At 26.8% G+C, this 19829-nt stretch overlaps 1 protein-coding gene across 1 annotated transcript; it reads right to left on the bottom strand.

Moving 5' to 3' along the window:
• Positions 1-4351: 4351 nt before the first annotated feature.
• Positions 4352-16762, bottom strand: LOC112600450. Its single transcript, XM_025347675.1, has 5 exons — positions 16287-16762; positions 15996-16131; positions 9757-9966; positions 8167-8403; positions 4352-6143 (listed from the first exon to the last, which is right to left on the bottom strand). Coding segments are annotated over exons 1-5 (1071 nt in total). The 5' UTR covers positions 16288-16762; the 3' UTR covers positions 4352-5656.
• Between the last annotated feature and the right edge of the window lie 3067 nt (positions 16763-19829).

Here is a 19829-nt window from a genome sequence, read left to right as displayed (position 1 = left end):
TTTAATTGTAATATTCTATGTCAACCACCATTGCGTAAATTCTGGATATTTACTGTAACAATGAAAAATTATTATAATATTATTTATCTCCTTGGAACTATCAACAAAAAATAAAGATGTGAAAAAATACATAATTTAAACAGATCATTTTTTTTTTTTTTTTTTTGAAAAATACTAAAAAGGCTATAATTTATAATACTCCAATAATTTTATGTATACGTCGTTTACCGTAAAATTTGCTACACTACGGTGTTACAGTGTTATATGGCTACTGATTAGATATCCTATAAAATATAATAATATTTTAGTATTTTAATATATTATATTATAAAAGCTCAACGCTAAAGATACATTCATAAATTTATGTAATAGTATACACGTGATTGTGATCGTCGGAAATATTTGAAAATTTTAACTTGAAATATGCGTAAATGAAAATTCTAAGCACTTATTTTGATAAATTTTAGTTTTATGTAAAAAAAGCTTAAACATTTTAAATTTAAAACTTTTAAATGTTCATTCCTTAGCTGTTAAAATGATCTACTATGTCAAAATGTTCATGACTTCAACAATTTGTTTTTTGTATTTCTAATGTTTGTAAAAGATTGTATTTTTAAATTTCTACAAGAAAAACTTGTTAGAGATGACTTTAAATTTCAAGATTCTAATCAATAACATTTTGTCAAAAATTGTAATCAATAATAAATTCCTAACTATGAATTAGTGAAAGTGGAGTATTTTCTAAAACGTGTCTCTCATCTTCCAGTACAGTACTTACAGCGACATCTACCGATAAAGTTTGATGATGAATTCTGTACTTGGTTTTTTGATTAAATATTGGTCATTTTTTAAGGCGCTCATTATAGACAAACAAAAGTACTTTAATTCGTAGTAAACATCATAATAATATAGTTTTAGAAACCAAATATTTGTAAGGAGTAAGATGAAACAATATTATTAGACAAAAAATTTAAGCGTATGCATAAAATTCTTATATGCGTGTGCAATATATGCATAGTAAATAATCATTATTCGTTGGTATGATACTACTGTTTATAGTACGTATGCACAAGCACATTAAATACAAAACTTACCTGTTCATTGCGTTTTTTGTATATTTATATGGAAAAATCTTGCAACACTTCTCCGTGAGAATCCACGACCAGTCTAAACATCTAAACTTATTTTTCGTTAACTAAAATACCACACACAGGCATATAGATATACACGCAATATAATTTTCAGCAGTGTACAACGTCTCTATAAAAAACGATTATAATCACAAAATGAACTAAACGTCGCAAATTAGAATAACAAACCGACAAAATTCAAAAAAATTTGAAAAGATTATCGTTTTGTAACGTTGGAACGGAAACAATGAACATATAATGTCAATGAAAGTCATTACCAAACCGGAAAACAACTTTAAAATGTATATCATCAATCACATAACCATTTTGTTTATCATTTATTGATAATATTATTTTTCTATTAAGAAACTTTAGATAAACAAATAAATAAAATAATAATAATTACTAAACTATAATATTCAGTGACAGTAAGCCGCCCCGGAGCTGCCTAAACACTTAATCGGGATGCTGGGATGTATTTATAAAAATATTCAATTAACCTATTTTCAGTAGATAATATTCATCACTGGCCACTGATTAACTCAATTAGTTATAACTTATAAATATGACGACACAGTGCCCCGATAAAACATAATTATTATGCTGTATAATATTTATATTAAAGTAGTTGACAGATGAATAAATATAAATATGTATATTAAGTTTCACGAGGTCACGTGTTTTTTGTTCACTTGTATTTAGGTAATTAGTAAAATTATAAATATTTATTTCACATGTTTATATTTTAAACGTAATATTAATTAAATATTTTAAATTAATTAAAGTATTAAATATATATACAAATAAATTAAGTTAATAATTTCCGTAAAAATTAAAAATTACAAATATCTGTGCCTATTTATTTAAAAAATAATGTTTCATAAGCAGTATTATAAAAAATACAGAATAGATGAAGCAAATGTATTAATAAAAAAAAGTAGTTTATTTTTCAAATTTAGACGAAATTACTTATTTAAACCTTCAATAACGATGTTAATTATTTTTTTATAATTTAAAAACATTATTATTTGGAATTCATAACTTTTACATATACCTGTTCAGGTACCTGTATAATATTATTGTGAGTTTTACTATGACATTTTTGATTTATTTTACGATATTATTTATTAATAAAAAATGTATCAACCTACCGTACTACTTACAGTAAAATAAATTACTTTAATAGCTATATGTAAAGGACATATCATGAAATATATTCATAGCGTAATATAGGTTAATAGACCGTCTCCGGTCTGAATCGTTTTTCGCATACAATAATATAACATTGAATTAAAACTAAACACGCTTAAAATAGTGACCCATTTAACACCTCATATACAGCAGATTGGTACCCATTTGTCTATTTTTTTTTTTACGTATGAATCTAAAACTTGATATTCAACAATATTATTTGAAAAATTAAAATGAATAATACTATTATAATAATTATAAATAAAATAAATAATGAGTACGATTATACAAAATAAGTACTGTTTTTTTAGGAAAAAAAATAATTATGCCTAAAAATTGAATTAAATTAAGTTCGACTTCGAACTAATGGGATTTTGCCAATTATGAATGAAGGTTTTTTAATACATTCTCTCTGCAGTCTGTGGACTTTGTTGCAACACTCCACTGACCAGTAACCACCATAATCTATCTACGTTTTGCATATTATGGACCACCGTCACAGTATCAACAGGGGCATGAATGTGATTAATAGTAAAATAGAATTGCCGACTGTACAGCGTCCTCTAATTGTCGAGAAGGTATACTAATACGTATGAGAAGCTCGTCAACAATCAGAATATTATATCGTTGATCACGTTTTAATATTGTAACTCTGATTGCAGTAGAATTGGCGGTGTTCTGTCCGATATTTTAGTCTTTAATGGTGATTGGTATGCAAAAGTAATATCAGTAAAAATAATACCGAATATATTGTTAGCTATTCTCCCGAGGAATAGATACTGGTCTTCCAACCGCCTACTTCATTAAGATTCGTTTTCTTCTTAAGCAATAGTCTATACCGCATGCATGTGTTATTCGTTACACGGTAAACTACTCAATGACAAAAAATATGTACGCTAGTAAACTTAAACATCGTACGGCAGAGCGAAATCCAATTTCATCATTAATTATCTAAATACTATAGGTAATTAAGTAGGTACGTATAATTTATGCGATTCTGAGTTGTTTTTCTCAAAACCTTGAAGTATTTTATGACACCGTTATCGCCCACGTAACAATAACCAGTGATTCCAAAACAATAGAATTTTATTATAGCAAGAACTGCGTCGTAAAATAAATACTGTAATAAATATTGTAATTTTTTGCAAAGGTTTTTTGCTTAGAAAAATGCATCTGCTAAAAATGGTTTATTTTGTGACGTGACGGTATGGTGTACAAGACAGTAAAAAGTATCAACAATATTATTATACGTCGTTTTAAAGTTATAGAACTGCACGACAAGAAACGGTCGTTAATATAGTTCTGCAATTCACCAATTTAACTTTACTATTTTCTAGTAGCTTTATAGTGTGCATCTATTATCGTTTGAAAGATTTGATAAAATAATCGCCCCTATCGGGTGCAGTGGATGACCGCTGTACAGTATAGACAACAATTATTATTGTTATTGTAAAAAGATTACGCGTAACACTCCAGCTCAACTTTGCTATAAGTAATACACTATAGTACAATATATTATATTACACATTTGTTAACATATTTTACAATTAATTTATTTACACTGTAACAGATCCGTATTATTAAAACATTATATTACAAATAAAACGCTCGAACGATAAACAATAAATACATTTCAAAGTGAAAATCAGTATTTAAAACAATTAATACAGAGTACGTTGCCATTAAAACATATAAAACGTCTTTGATAAAATATAGAAATACTTAAACGATTTTTGATCGTGATTATAAAAATATACATAATTATAATAATCAATACAATTTCTTCATTATACAGCGTTAAATAAACCTTAAATATTACTCAAACTTTATTTGTTATTAAAAAGTTATATTAAAACTATATGTTAACATCAAAACTAAATACATACGCCCAATATGTGTAGCTCTTAAAAAAATAATTTTCAATATTAACAAGCATATCACAATATAAAATTCATCATTGAAATCCTGCAAATATAATAACTAAATTATTAACTATTTTGGTCATATAACCTATTATTGTTATTCGTATAACTAAATAACTAATCAGTAATCACCATTTAACAATTATTCATTAATATTATAAACCGGCCTATTTTGTTTATAGAATTTACCTATGTTGTGCTTAACCCAGAGTCCCAGAAACGTTTACGGAATCTTTCAAGTCCTATTTAAACCCATCTACAGAGAGGAAACGGATATAAATCGGCATTCTCATATTCATAAGTTATTACTTATAAATATTCTTACACGTTAATAAGTAATAAATTATAATTTATTTATAATACAAATATTATATGGGCACGTCGTGATTTATGATTAGAAATATGATTTATAAGTTCACACGGTTTACGTAACTGAACTTTAATTTTCAAGACGAATTCGATAACATTGCATAACTACAACCGATATACGTATAGGACAAAGGTCACGGTCGATATCGATATATTTTTAATTCCAAAACACGTGTGACGGATGTACAATGAAACTTTTATAAGCACAACAGTAAACGATCATCGAAAATGGGAAATAAATATTAAAAAATGAATAATTAATTTAATCGATAAACCTGAGTTGAAACATTCCCGTAAGGTCTGTAAAGAAGACAACAATAGTTGTATAATTATGCTAACATTACATTTACATAATAACACTATATTTTATAAGTGATTAAAATAAATAATTATAACTTAACGTATAATATCGTATCGTTTCTATTTCGAATTGACGATAGAAGCGTGAACGGACTGCAAGAGGTCATGGGGGTACGCGATTGAAAATATGTTTAGAAACGTCGATAAGTATAAGGCACATACTATAGCTCGGAAACGCGGCAACAGAGTTTTGCTGGGGATGAACATTTAAGTGGGTGAAAGGGGGGCACGCTAAAAGCGATCGGTTTTTAATATCATGGTGTAATATAACGTTGTCACGGGGCACCACCGCTAGTCACAAACGCGCATCCGTTCACTTTTTCTTACTATCATTCGTCTTAAACGTATCTGCGTAAAAAAAAAATGTAAAAATAAAAAAAAAATTAGTATCGGTACTGGACTTTCCGCGAATTCGAACTCGAGGGACTTTATTCATCTCGAGCGATTCGAACGAACGGCCGTTACCGTTTCGTCATTTCGAATCCAATTTGGGGGGGAGGGGTCGGAGGACGCTCTAAAACCGAACGGTTTTCAATATAACAAATATTATAAAATAAAATAAAAAACGTAACATAACACTACACACTACAATTATTACGACTGTCGGTGACGCAGTTATGGTGAAGTATAGGGGCGGTTTACCGAGCAGCCACGGCACACGGCGGCGGCTGCGCGTCTGCGCGTCTAGTGCGCGGCGGCTACCGAGTGCGCGGCGGCAACCGAGTGCGTGGCGGCCACCGCGTGCGGGGCCGCGCTGTCCTGGACCCGGTGGAACACTTTGGTGCCGAACCGAAGCGCCGCGCCGATCGGGAAGTTGATGTTCAGCCACACCGAGAACCTCATGTTGTAGTTGAGCAGTGGCCGGAACACGACGGCCAGCCACGCGCGGCTCAGCAGCACAGAGTGCGTGTACACCTGCACGTTGTACATCCACCGGCTGTACCTGGCCACCAGCGGCGCGCGCACCGGCACGCCGCACAGCTCGTGCGAGTACGCCAGGAACGCGTCCATGTCCAGCATGGGCGAGATGGGCTTCATGCCTTCGAGCAGCGCCTGCACCATGTGATCGAACGAGGGCGGCGGGCTCAGCAGCCCCGGCCCGTACACGTCGCGCAGGATCAGCGCGCACGTGCCCCGCACCTCCTCCAGCGATCCGCTGCACAGGTTGTACCTGAGTGCGTGTCAATAATAATAATAATATTATAATTTCGGGTTAGGTACAGATCTATTATAGGACAGGCTGGGCATTTGACGGTTTATCATAATATATAAAATAACACAAAATCGTACAAATAATAAAATGTCATTTTGGCGCAATCGTGTCAAATAAAAATATCATTTATTTATTATTTTTTTTTATATATCACAAAACCATAATATCGGTTTATTTAGTTATTTCCTACTCTATATTATAATAATAGGATTCACGAAAAAACAATCATCGTATTTACTAAGAAGTTAATACAACAATTAGCAAAACATTTATATTTTTGATAAAAACAAATAAATAAAAAAATATTAATAATTAATATTTATGTTGTATATTATTATTTATGATATACATTTGTAGATATTTGCTGATTATCATTTATTATTCACAAGTATCACATATTTTACAGTTTTACACGATCCACGTGCAGATATTTAGAAAATTGCCTGTATTGAACTCCTTAAAACGGTCGATATCGAATCCCCTTAAATAGCTCACATCCTGACAGACCACACAATATATTATATTCTATTTGTTTAAATAATAAAAACGAGTTGAATAAAATGTATTTTATGTTTTTTTTAATTGATATATTATTAACAAATATTTAAATAAAATAATCATATTTTTTTTTAAATTAATTTCCCTGGATAAAATTTTAAGGTCATACTGATATTCTGAAATTATAAGTGATGTGTACGTATTATACAGAAAAATGTATACGATTTTACAACACAACTATACTTTAACCACACCTAACAATATATAAAAAATAAAATTGTTTATATTAGGGGTATTGAGTTATTCGGTGTACATCATTAATATCCCTCTGAATAGTGTACAAATGTCAACACAATTCAATATTATTTTTTTGTGTGTGAATAGACACTTGAATGTTGGACAAATTATGCATACTTCGAGCACCTAATACCCACTATCTGTAAATATTGGAATGTTCATAATGTTTTAGTAATTTTAATATGAAAATGATTGAATACAAAATTTGAGTAAACTATAGTCGGTCGGCGATTATAATAATATAAATATAAATTATTCTTATTTCATGTAATATTTATTGTGTACTCGAATATCATCATTTTTTTTTACTAAATTATTAATCTATTGTCTATACACTATATTCCTAGAAGCGTCGTCGTCACTGATAACCAACTGTTATCGCGCCACAGTCGAGTGAAAATTTACTTTTGAGCGTAGCTGAGAAATTGCGACCGATATCAAAACGGTAGACAGGTGACAAGCACGTTACAGTAATGACAATTAAATCTAACAGCATAAACTTATTAACGAAAAACAAACAAAACCGCATTAAAAATTGGTTTCAGAACAAAAACGCCTATTGTGAGAACGACATTTTATTCGATACAATCTCATCGGAGTTTTGTATTATTCCAATTATGAAATTCGTCATAAAAGATAACTTCTTTGATAATTTATATTTCAAAAACGCCAATGGTGTTGTCCACAATTTAATGCCGTTTAGTTTGTTTATCGTGGACATGTTTTTACTATTAAAAATGATTGATTTAATGTCCACTTAAGTAACAGTTTAAACTGAATTAGAAATAATTAAAATTCATTAAATGCTACAAGTTTTTCAAACTTTGCTTAAAGAAAATCAATTTTTAAAAATGTCATTGACTTCACACTGATCAAAAAATATAATAACATAGATTGGTAATAACTAATAAATGTATGTACCTACTATTTAAATAATATCAATGTTATTCATTAGTGCGATAACGCAGTGTGCTTATAACGAATGCAAAATAATTAAAATATTTGATATAAATGTAGTTTCCATAATTTCGATTTTTTTTTTCTATATATTGTTTTGTGCTATTGTAGAGTTTTAGTGTAAACAATTAAAAATAGATAAGTAAATAACGATATTGTTTCATTTGACACGCGCACCAAGATACAAAATAACTACGAATCCAATAAAATAACTGTATACGTTACTCACTTGTCTTGAATTCCCAACATGAAGCCAATAGTACGCCAAAAATGCAAAAGGGCCCTTTCGTCTTCTTCAGTGCCTACAATAGCTAATTCTTTTTTTTTCAACAACGATAAGCCCATGAAACCGAATTGAGTTAATGACATATCTTTTTGAGTTACTCGCAGTCCGAGTCCAGACTTATTCGATACTCGATTTGCAGCACAGTGAAGTCCGTGTACAATGGCCACAGACATTTGAGATCTAAATAATAAATTATTAAGTAAACTGATTTTCATATGAGTTCGATTGGAAAATATTTATTGGATTGTGATTATTGTGTACCAAGCGATTTATTTCACTGAAGAAACTAATTATTACAAAAATTATAATTTTTTTTTTCCTTGTTTTAAGTCATTAAGAGAACATACCATTGCAATTAGCGAATGAAAATTTACTATATTGTTCGTGTGTAAGTAGAGACTCAAACAACACATGCGGATGCGACGTCCTCTTAAAACTTTGTAAAAAGTATATATTTTAGTGTTTTTTGGAATGATAATATTATTATATTTAGTTTTTAAAAATATTAAATACAAATTAAAATCTTTCATACAGTATTTTTAAATTGTGTTTTCAACAACTTTTTGCAATGCTATGATATTTTTTCCCGGCTTATTGTTAACATCAAATATTAAAGTGACTATTAAAATGTAATCGCTAAATGTATAGACGATAAAGGGGAAAGAAAAAAATAAATTGAAATTACATGATTAAGAAGCCACGCGTAACCTGTTATAAATAACACTTATTACCATGAAATTTTGTTCATATAAATAGTTTTTTATTTTCTATTAGGTATACATAATTTATAGAAATGTATATTTTATTATGACTAATAAATAATATTTTTTTTTGTTTATACTAGATATACTTTTTTTAGTAGGTTTTACTTATCATAGAATTATGTCATTTTTAACGACCACTTATTTATATAAAACTCAGTATCACATAGGTAAAAAATAGGAATAAAAGGGAGCAAAATAAAAAATATCTCAAATATTTGTAATGTAATTTGTAACATTTATCAACTATAAGTTTATATAATTTGCCCAGAAGAAGGAGCAAGTATGTAACTAAGCACTACTTAAGTTTTAATCATTTAATAAAAATACACGATGTTTGTATTTTAAAACACCATATTGTCATAAGTAAAAACAAAATAATAATAAAAACATTTAGAGGTCTAATACCTCTAACTGCAGATAATGACATACGTTTACTACAAAAAAAAATGTATTAGAACTTACGTAATTTTATCTATGTACAATAATCATTAATCCAAATAATTAAAACTAAAAACACAGAAATCTGACACCGAAATTTGAAATATTTCATACATTATTTCATTTAGTTACAAATAGACACATATTTGTATTTGAATACTAGCTGGAAAATTAATTTAAATAAATAACTAAATAGATACCTACTTTCTCATTCAAATATTTAAATACTTATTTGAAATAATTAAAAAACTAATTCTCATTAAGTAAGTTAATACCATCATATTACATTATGTAATTATATTATTATACATATTAAAATATATTCACTTACTTTGATTTAGAATTTGTCACGTCGTATCTATACCACCTCAGCATGTGTCTAATGGTATCAAGATACCTCCTAAAAGCGGTATAAGGATCAGAAGATTTATTTGTGAACACTAATACATCCAATATTGTTGGAACTGTTAATACCAATATTAATCCAATCAAATTTGAAGCAAACATTGAATAGAAATTGGAATAAAAATACTTTTGTCCTCTGAAAATATAAAAATAAACATTTTAGAATTATTTTTCTTATACTAATCATTTCTATATTATCATAATTTATTTCCATGAATTTTACTTTTGTTTTAATACCTGATGTTTACTAGAGGCACATAAAAGTGTAAAACACTTTATTTATGAATATAATCATAAATTAACTAATGACTTAATATAATATAATAAATTAGGTATTGCATTAACATAACAAATAAATTAATCCACGCGAAAATGTACTTCTATAATTTTAAGTATAAATACCTATTATAAATAGAATTCAAAGTACTTATGTTTTATGCATTTGTATGTTTTATAAAAATATAATATAGACCCCTTCAGGTACCCAAAAATATTGTCAATGAACCTCTTTATAGCAGGCGCCCTGTACATAGGCTCTAATCGCTCACTCCTACCGCCCGCGTCAGCCATGTAATTATATTATATTCTCTATATTGTATGCAAAATTTTAAATAAAATATAAAATAAACATTATGTCCAAATTTTGATTTTCTTTTTAATAAAATAATTATTTTAAGTTGTTAAAAATATTTTATAATTAATTTCGAATTAAAAAAAAAAAATGTACGCATTTTTAAAATATATTTCTGATTTATGTTATTTTAATTACTTTTGAACTTGAAATTTTAAAAACTATAATTTCATATAATTAATATAATATATACTAAGTATATAATACTTATATATAAAAGCACTACACAAATTTCAAGGACTTTAAAATTATTATTAAATACACAATAATGCTATATTTTAACGTAATGATATAACCACATGATTCACATGACGTTAATACGTATATGTAATCAACGCGTAGGTATTCGTATAACTATTAAAAGTATTTTTAGTTATTTTTTTTTTTTTATGTATTATTAATCAGTTCGCGGTAATCACATAATTATTTTTGTAATATTTTTTTTTAAGATATTAATAAAAAAATGTCATTTTTCTTAACCTTAAACAAAAAAATAAAAATAAATAAAAACTAACACATTTTACTCCTGTAAGTAATAATTTTAATTATTATTATTTATTATTATATCATAGATTCTATTCCGAACATTCTTTATAGCTAGAGTCAAACATAAATTATAAAAAAAAAACTCAAATTTTGCCATTATAACCTATCGAACATAGAGATATTAAATCAAATAGGTTTTTAAAATACAGTTTCAGGTAATTAAACTAATTCGCGATAACTCAAATTCTATTATTTAACAAAAAAGATCTCTTGAAGTCTCGACACGCTTTTTCGACTTTGAAACGGAGTCGAGCATAGATAAAATTCGTAGTGAAATATATGATTTATTATATTATTGTACACCCATATACCTGTAAATATTAAATAGATTGCAAGAATGTAACAAAACAATTTAAGTATTGAAGCTTATACTTCAAACTAATACTGTAATTAAATGTAATATAATATGTTATTTGTAATTATTCACTAGTTATTACTTAAGAGTTTAACGAACGTCGGCATTAAAAATGGTTATCGAAAGATTAAGCACAATTACATTTTAGAAAAAGTCCATAACTGAACTAAAAAAAAAAACAATACGATTAGAACGACATTACATTCGTTTATATAACAGTCAAGTCACGAGTCAAATTTTATCGGTGTTTAAAAATTAATTTTATTTACATTTCTAACTGTACGTTGTTTTTTTTATTTATTTAAAAAGAATTTATTTACAATGTTTACATAGTTTTACATTATACAATAAATACGTTTGATGATATATCACTAATAGTGTTATAACTTAATATCAAAGATATATGACATATATTATTAGAATTTATGGACAGACACTTAACAGTATCACCCGAAAATCGAATTTAAAATTTATAAGTATAAACATTGTTTATAAAATATTATTAAATACTTACTACTTACTAACTTTAATTATGTTTATAAGAGCATATTTCTTAAATAATACATATTATCATGAAATGTTAAACTATAGTAAATTATTGTTTCAAACAAAATATAGATAATACCAATACACAATTGGTTTTTATATTAAAAAACGATCGATTTAATCAACGTAGGAACAATAAAGCGAACATTAAAAGTTTGCTTAATCGTAATACTAGAATTTGTTCCGAAAAAAATGCATAGTCAATCGTATTCCATAACATTTTAGTATTTAAATGTTTCTAAAACTACAAGTTGACAATTTTATAAGCCGTTTAAAATAAATAACTATATACATAATTGTTTTAAACGTTGCTATTAACTTTAAAGTATGATTGTTGATTGATCATTTAACGATACTTAGGTTAAACCATTGGTTATTAGTATAAAAAGTTAAAATTTAAGTTAACTAATTACTACAAAATGTAGGTTAACGGGTAACATCTTAACATACATGTGATTATTTATTTAATTTTCATCCCTATTTGAAACAATGAAACTATGATAACTCAAAAAGTCAAAACACTCATAACCTTATGTCTCTATTATTTAATATGTAATAATATAACTATTTTTCATAAATCTATTATTTTATGTAACAATATTAATTCAAATATTTTGTTTGTTAAAGGTATAATATTTTATATTTTATTTAACAAATAAAATATACTTTCAATTTAATTATTTATTGTTGATTAACAATATTGATATAAGAAGATTAAAATTCACACTTAAAATAATATTTTATTTTTAATTAACTTTCTATAATATTTATTGGTCATTAAAAAATAGGCTTTATTAATAACTACAAAATATTGATTAGATTAAATTTAATATAAAATTATCCAAAATACATTATAAGTTATAATTAATGTTATTAGAAATAATAAGCAAACTATTGGTACGTTTGTTTCTCACCGAGGTTCAAATACTATCATAATTGTCAATTTGAAAGAATAATTAATAATAATTATTCAAAAATAAACACAAAACTATTTTATTATTAATTATGAAAAAAAGTTTAATATTAATACTGATAATGTATGAACGATGACAAACAAAATAAATTAAAACATCAACAATGATAATATGAAGTACTCGTATACCTATCAATCAAATATTATAGGTCAAAATGTCTATTATTGATTATTAGGGCTCGGAATTTATAGCATTTGCATAGTTTTTTTGAGCTATAAGATTTATTACTAAATAAGCTTGAAATTAATTCCATGACTCCACGAAAATAATATTAAAATTTTAAAGTACATATTTTTGCATATTTAGTGATTTTGTAATTTTAAAATCATATTTTTAATTTTACCATTTAGGAAAATATTTGATGATTAGTGATATATTTAATATATAATTAAAAAAAAAAAAACTTTATAATGTATATTTTATTTTGAGGGTTTTCACTGTTCATTATTATACTACGTTTTTTAAATTCTTAGTTGGCATACAACTTCCTGTTTTTATTATTAAATATTTAGTACAAATTAAAAAATATAAAAATATTTTTTCACAAAATATTTGTATTAATAAAAGTTATGAGTAAAATAAAAATAAAAAAGGCATAGTTTTAAAGCATGTACTATTATGCATGCATAATTACATGCACATTTAATACTTTTTAAGTGTATTAAATTCTGACTTCTGAGCCCTACTGATTATAAACAAATAAAAATTATTAAAACATAACATAAATAATGATTTATTTTAAATTTATATTTTCTTTACAAAAATTAAACATTTTGATTTACATAGTTGATACTGTATGCACCAATACTGATATTAGGTATTTGTATCCTCAACGGTTTTAGTAAAACGCCTTGTCCCGGAAAAATCTGGCCATCAACGAGAAGGAATACCACCTTCTTTAATACAAAATACATTAACAATTATTACATTTAGTGAAAAATCATTGTAAACAGAAAACGATTCTGAACGGATACAGTTTATAAGCCAATATCACTAAGTTGATTTCATATAATGTTATTATTTAATACTAATCATATAGTATGTTGAATTAATTTTTACCGACATTTCGTATTTTAAAATATCATTGTATGTATAAAATATAATAATATACGTAGAAATTCTATGTCCACCCATGAGACCACAAATAATTTTTTTTAATATCATATAACTTTAATAATAATTATCATTATCCATAGTTTAAATATGCAATTTCATTCATATTTGAACTTAAAATATCTACAAAAAAAAAATTTAATTATAAATTTTTAGATTTCTTGGTTTAAAAATGAATTACTTACAAGGAACCTTGTTAAGTTTCCAAACCTTAACAATAGAAATTTTGCTTTTTATAAATATTAAACTGCAAAACAATTTAAACATTTTGGTAATTTTTTATATACCTATCAGTTTAACTTATGTGGGATCATTTTTAACTTTTTTTGTCCATGTGAACATTTTATATTAACATTTATAGAAATAAAACTAAAATTAACTCCAAAAGAATTAAAAATAATGAAAACTATATTATTTACATAAAATAATCATATTAACATTTTGTGAGTGTACACCAAGAAAATAAAATTCAATTTTGTCAAAAACTGAATTTACGTAAAAATTCCAGATTTTCTTTACATTTTTTTGGTAATTTTAAAAATATTGGAAATTTTTACTTTTGACTCTTTAAAGTGCAAACTAAATCCAATTTTCTATCTCAAACCACCCCCAAAATTAAAAATCAATGTATTCTTTCGACTACTTTTCGTCCTTTTCTTATCTCCTGCACTGCTCAGAATCGTTTTTCATCGTATACAATAAAATTGATTTCCAATTTAACGCAAAATCTATTTACATTCGACACTTATCATACAGCAGAACGGCTATTTACTTGACGGCTCTTTTGCTTAGCAGAAATTTTAAAATATGATCTATTATGTAACATTAATCTATTTTAAATGTAGGTATATAAAATACGTTATATTCAATGGAGAATGATATAGTTATTAATAATATTATTTTATAAATGTTATAATGATTAACCGTTTGCTTGCTATATTTATCGTTATGCACCTATTGCACCTGCATGACTATACTTATAGGTTTTTGTTAATTTATTATTAAATTAGAAATATGATTTTAAAATTTTAAGCTGGTAATAATTCATTCTACTTCAAAGTTTCACATTTTCGACGTTCCGCGCTTAATAAACAATATAATATATCATATAATTATTTATCGTATCTATTATTAAAGTAAGCAAGTAAGTATTTTAATTAAATGATTTTGCAACAACTTTTAGTAATAGAATACATATTTTTGATAAATGTAATCGTTTGATTAACTCTGCTAACCATTATGAGAACATTTTTTTGTTTCATGTTAAATTTTTATAACTCAGTAAAACTTGATGACTTGTATAATAATTCTTTTACATTCATACAACAAATTTTAATGCATCCCATTCTATTTTATAATTATTATTCTAAATGCATAACCTATCAGGCTTATTAAAAAAAAACACTTTACTGAGAAATTTGATTTGCGTACAACTACGAATATACGAATAATCGAATTATTATAATATCAGTACGAATTGTAGGATGTAAGTATTACATGTAATTATAACAAAAACAATTCAAGTATATTCTAAACCTTAATTAACAAATTATTAATAGGTATTATAACTCACATAGTCACATTATAAGTTAATTACTATAGTTCTTGGAATTGGTATATTAAAAACTATGCTATGGGTAAAATATATGTCAATATAGTTGCATATAACTATATGTGGCAAGGATATTTTTATAGGTGTGGTCTGCATCATTTACAAACGAAATAAAAACTAACAGTTTTTTTAAACGTTTGGCTCGTTACAATAATCATACGAATAAAGCATACATAATATAGTGTACAGAACATAAGTATACTTATAAAGAAATATTCTTGACATTTATGAAAGAATTCGACTAGCTCGTTTGTTCTTGAAATCATTGTACACTAAATATCATGTGTTATAATTATTATATTTAAGTCACATATATTTTTCTTAAAATTGATTGCGTTACTTATAAATGTATAAAGTGACAGTGGTGACTAATGAGATGGTTTTTTACCTGCTGAACAACTCCGCATCGAACCATTCCGGAACGTTTTTGGGTCGTGTGGTGTCAACCGGCACGTTGCACCCCTCTTCCATAATAGTCTTGAACTTCTTGGCCGCGGCGTCATCAGTGTTTGTCGAGTCCGGCACTGTGTCGATCGATAAAATAACATAATATTATTATATATAATACAGCAAACGCGCATTATCCACGCCGCAGTAAAAAAGTCACGAAAATCAATAAACAATATTATTATTATAATAATAATGTAGGTAATAGTGAACCGTTTTTGTCGAGCCTTACTTGTAAAGTGTTTCGATACGCAGCAACGGTTGAATGCAATGGCACACGAAAATCGTTATGGAGACGACCTGGTCGTCGTCGTTTTGTTCGATTACGAACGGACGATCGGCTACGGAACGCGTTGGGGTCGCGAAAAGTTCTCGAATGAAATAATATTAAAACGTTGGCGGAAATATCCGATCGAACCGAACGACCGTCAACACTTAGTAGGCTACGCGGCGCGAGGCTAGCGAACGACTGCGCAACATTCACGTCCGCACGCGCTCGCGGCGTATGTGCAGACACAACACCATCTGACCAGGATAACTCTTCGGTAGAAAGTGATGGCTAAACCGGTATTATCGGTTTTCGTGTAGTTACTAGACAACGTTAGCCGCCGTCACGGCCACCTGTCACACTCGGCGCGGATCGGTACACAACGATAGCTGATGGCGCTGTTGCCGTGTAGTAGTAATAGTAGTAGGTAGTAGTACAACTGTAGTAGTAATAGTAGTGGGTACCTGGTAATAGTAATAATAATAATAATAAAAAAAGGTAGTGATAATCGTGTTGATAATGATAGTAACAAAATAACAATGAAAATAATAATAATAATAATAAACGTCGGTTATTGTAGTAATGCAGGCGTGTATGCGTGCGTGCGTGTTCCGAATAGGTTATTTTTTGCACTTTATCACGGTATACGTGAAAACATTAAGGACATGCAGGACGCGTTCATTTATCGATATTATATACGAACAGGACTACTGCGCATCGTTTGGCCGAGAAACGTTACTTATTTCCGTATATTTCGTAAGTCGTCGAATGTCAAAATATCTCAATAACAAATCGAGAATAAACATACTTGCGTTTGTATTCCGTATACTTAAATTTACAATTTATATGCGTAATTCATGCATAATTCATATTAAAGTTATTCCACGATTACTATAATAGTAGAATATTTAATTAGTATTTTTTTCAGTGTTTAATGTTGACCATTTTATGAGACACTGTTACGCCAAACGTGTCTTCGACTAATTTTCCAAACGACGCATCGACGAAAGGTTTATTTTGCGACACTATTACAGGATTATTATTAGAACAACTTTTAATATTCTATTGGCCATGTTGATTTTAAACAAAATTTATCTTTTTTATAAAAACGTCGTAAAAAATAAAAATTACAGAAAATATAGAAACAGCTCGTTTTTTAAAATTATTTTCAGCGTTCTACAATTGGAATGTTGAGCACATACAAACAACTGAAGAGGGAACAGTTATAACTATGTCAATATACACGATGTATGTACTATATACTTGAATTGTGTTTACTAGTTATCAAAAAACAATATATTATCTACTAGGCATTTATGATCAGGTGACGCGCAAAATAATAAATTGTCAGAATGTGTATATAATAAATAAAATAGTGAATTTTGATATTTATATGACACTGAGTCGTAGTAAAAACTGTAAACAAATGTATAAATAAAATAGTTTGTGTCAACTTTTTAATAATTCTTTGAATAATTTAATAGTTATAGTAACATATTGTGAATAATTAAATCGTTTTGCTTATATTGCTATGTAGATAGAATAAAAATAAAACTAATCGTTGTTAATATATATAATGTATATTTTATTATTTTTATATAAATATTTATTATGTATATAATAATATATCCCTTACATTACTAAATATTATACATTTAACTAATATAATAATTATATGTAATATTTTCTTAACTTATGTACTCGTACCTATCCCGACAAAGTTCCTCCAATGGAAATTCTTTTATATCCGTTATTCCTATGATGTTATTATTATATCAATTGAGCTTATCGTTCAAATTTTGTTACAGATAAAAAATATGTAAAAAAAAAAAAAAATTTATGTATCAGTGATTTGTCCATTAATTTATAAAATATATGTTAATAATTATTGCGTTAAATTTCTCTTCAATTATAAAATACAAATTTATTAATAAATTAAAATAAATAAATTTTATCTTGATATTTAGATGTAATTTGAATTTTTTACATTTTATAAAATTATGATTAATTATAAAGAGACGTCACGTATATTAAGTTCTTCGACAAATAACTATATTGGTGGATATGACCTGTTCGAAGTCGGTTCATAAGGATTTCTTTTCTATTTTTTTTTTTTTTTTGCTAGGTTCGCGGTTTTACCATCGATTAATTTTGTTTTATATCCTATTAAGATTTAAGTTTAGTATTATATCAGAGTGAGTGTCACTAGTAAATAATATAAGAATTTGTTTTATTCTTGATATTTGATTGTGTGTTGATATTTAGAAAAGGAAATTACGCGAGATGTGTTGATTTTAAGTTTAAACTTATTACAGGTGACTACTAAACGTAAATGTGCTTTTTAATTTATTCATATTAATAGTATATACTATTCATAATATCTGTGTTACTGATAATAGTGGTTATTACATGATATATAAATATGCAGAAATAGTGAAAGTAAATAAAATAAAACATTGGTGAAAGTAGACGAATTCAGTTTATTAACAACTGTATAATATTCTTGGAGTCCAAAAAAATAGTACTTACTAAAATATAAAATATTAGTGATAACTACTTAAGACTTAAGATTTCAAGGATACGTTGTATTACACGACTGTCTTTAATATTACTTTATACGTTTATGAAAATATTTTAAAACTTTATTTCTGATTTTAGATAGAGATTAAGATAATTGTACTAGTTTTATAATAATGTGTGTGAGTGTTACGTTACTTTTTAGAATATCTAGTACCAAATCTGATCTATTCAGTGCTAAAGCTATGTCTAATCAAAATTTTAATTTTCAAAGTAAATATTTTTTTTTTAATATATAAAAATTGAGGTGTACCCTTTTAGACTATGGTCAAAACATATCAATATAATGTGTTTTCTTCTTTTTTATATCTTTCATAACTTTTTACTTTTTAGAGTAGTAAAAATGCTTCGATTTTCAATTTTAACATTTTTTCTGGTAGAATTTATTTATTTGGTATTTTAAGGAGTCAAAATTAAAAATTGTATAAGAATTTATTGATTGTAGTTATTTTAAAATATTATTTTTAAGAACTTAGAACTTATTGTTATGCCTAAATTAGCTAAATTATTCTACTATACTTAATAGCATTTTTCATAATATTTAGATTAGGTAGATAATTTTAAACTACATGAATACGAGTATTTAAAACGATAAATTTATTCACGCTGTACATAATTGCATTGACTTATAAATTTTAATAGTTGATAACAATAATATATTATATCATACTATAAAAATTAACAATTTAAAATTATTTTATTTTGTTTGTTTTTTTTTTTTTTTTTTATACAAAATAAAATTTTCAATCAATGTTTTTCATAAATATAATATATCTTAGAATCAAATACCTGCTTCTCACTTTAGAATTATATTTCGTATACAATGGTTAAACTCAAATTAAACACATCCATAGCAATTTACAATGACATCTTACTTGATGTCTTATGTACAACAAAGCAGTACACTTTTACACACTTTTTTCTCTATTA

Source organism: Melanaphis sacchari, unplaced genomic scaffold, assembly GCF_002803265.2.
Source record: "Melanaphis sacchari strain LSU unplaced genomic scaffold, SCAv2.0 Contig64_pilon_pilon, whole genome shotgun sequence".
In the NCBI taxonomy this organism is placed as follows: Eukaryota; Metazoa; Arthropoda; class Insecta; order Hemiptera; family Aphididae; genus Melanaphis; species Melanaphis sacchari.
Note: the sequence above shows the minus strand (reverse complement) of the source record. Positions and strands in the feature narration are given on the sequence as shown.

Excerpts from the sequence above, each read along its gene's own strand:
- LOC112600450 (XM_025347675.1), bottom strand. Across the intron at positions 9,967-15,995 it reads GATGCGGAGTTGTTCAGCAG|AGGACAAAAGTATTTTTATT; the intron begins GTAAAAAACCAT and ends TTATATTTTCAG. Across the intron at positions 6,144-8,166 it reads ATGTTGGGAATTCAAGACAA|GTACAACCTGTGCAGCGGAT; the intron begins GTGAGTAACGTA and ends ACACGCACTCAG.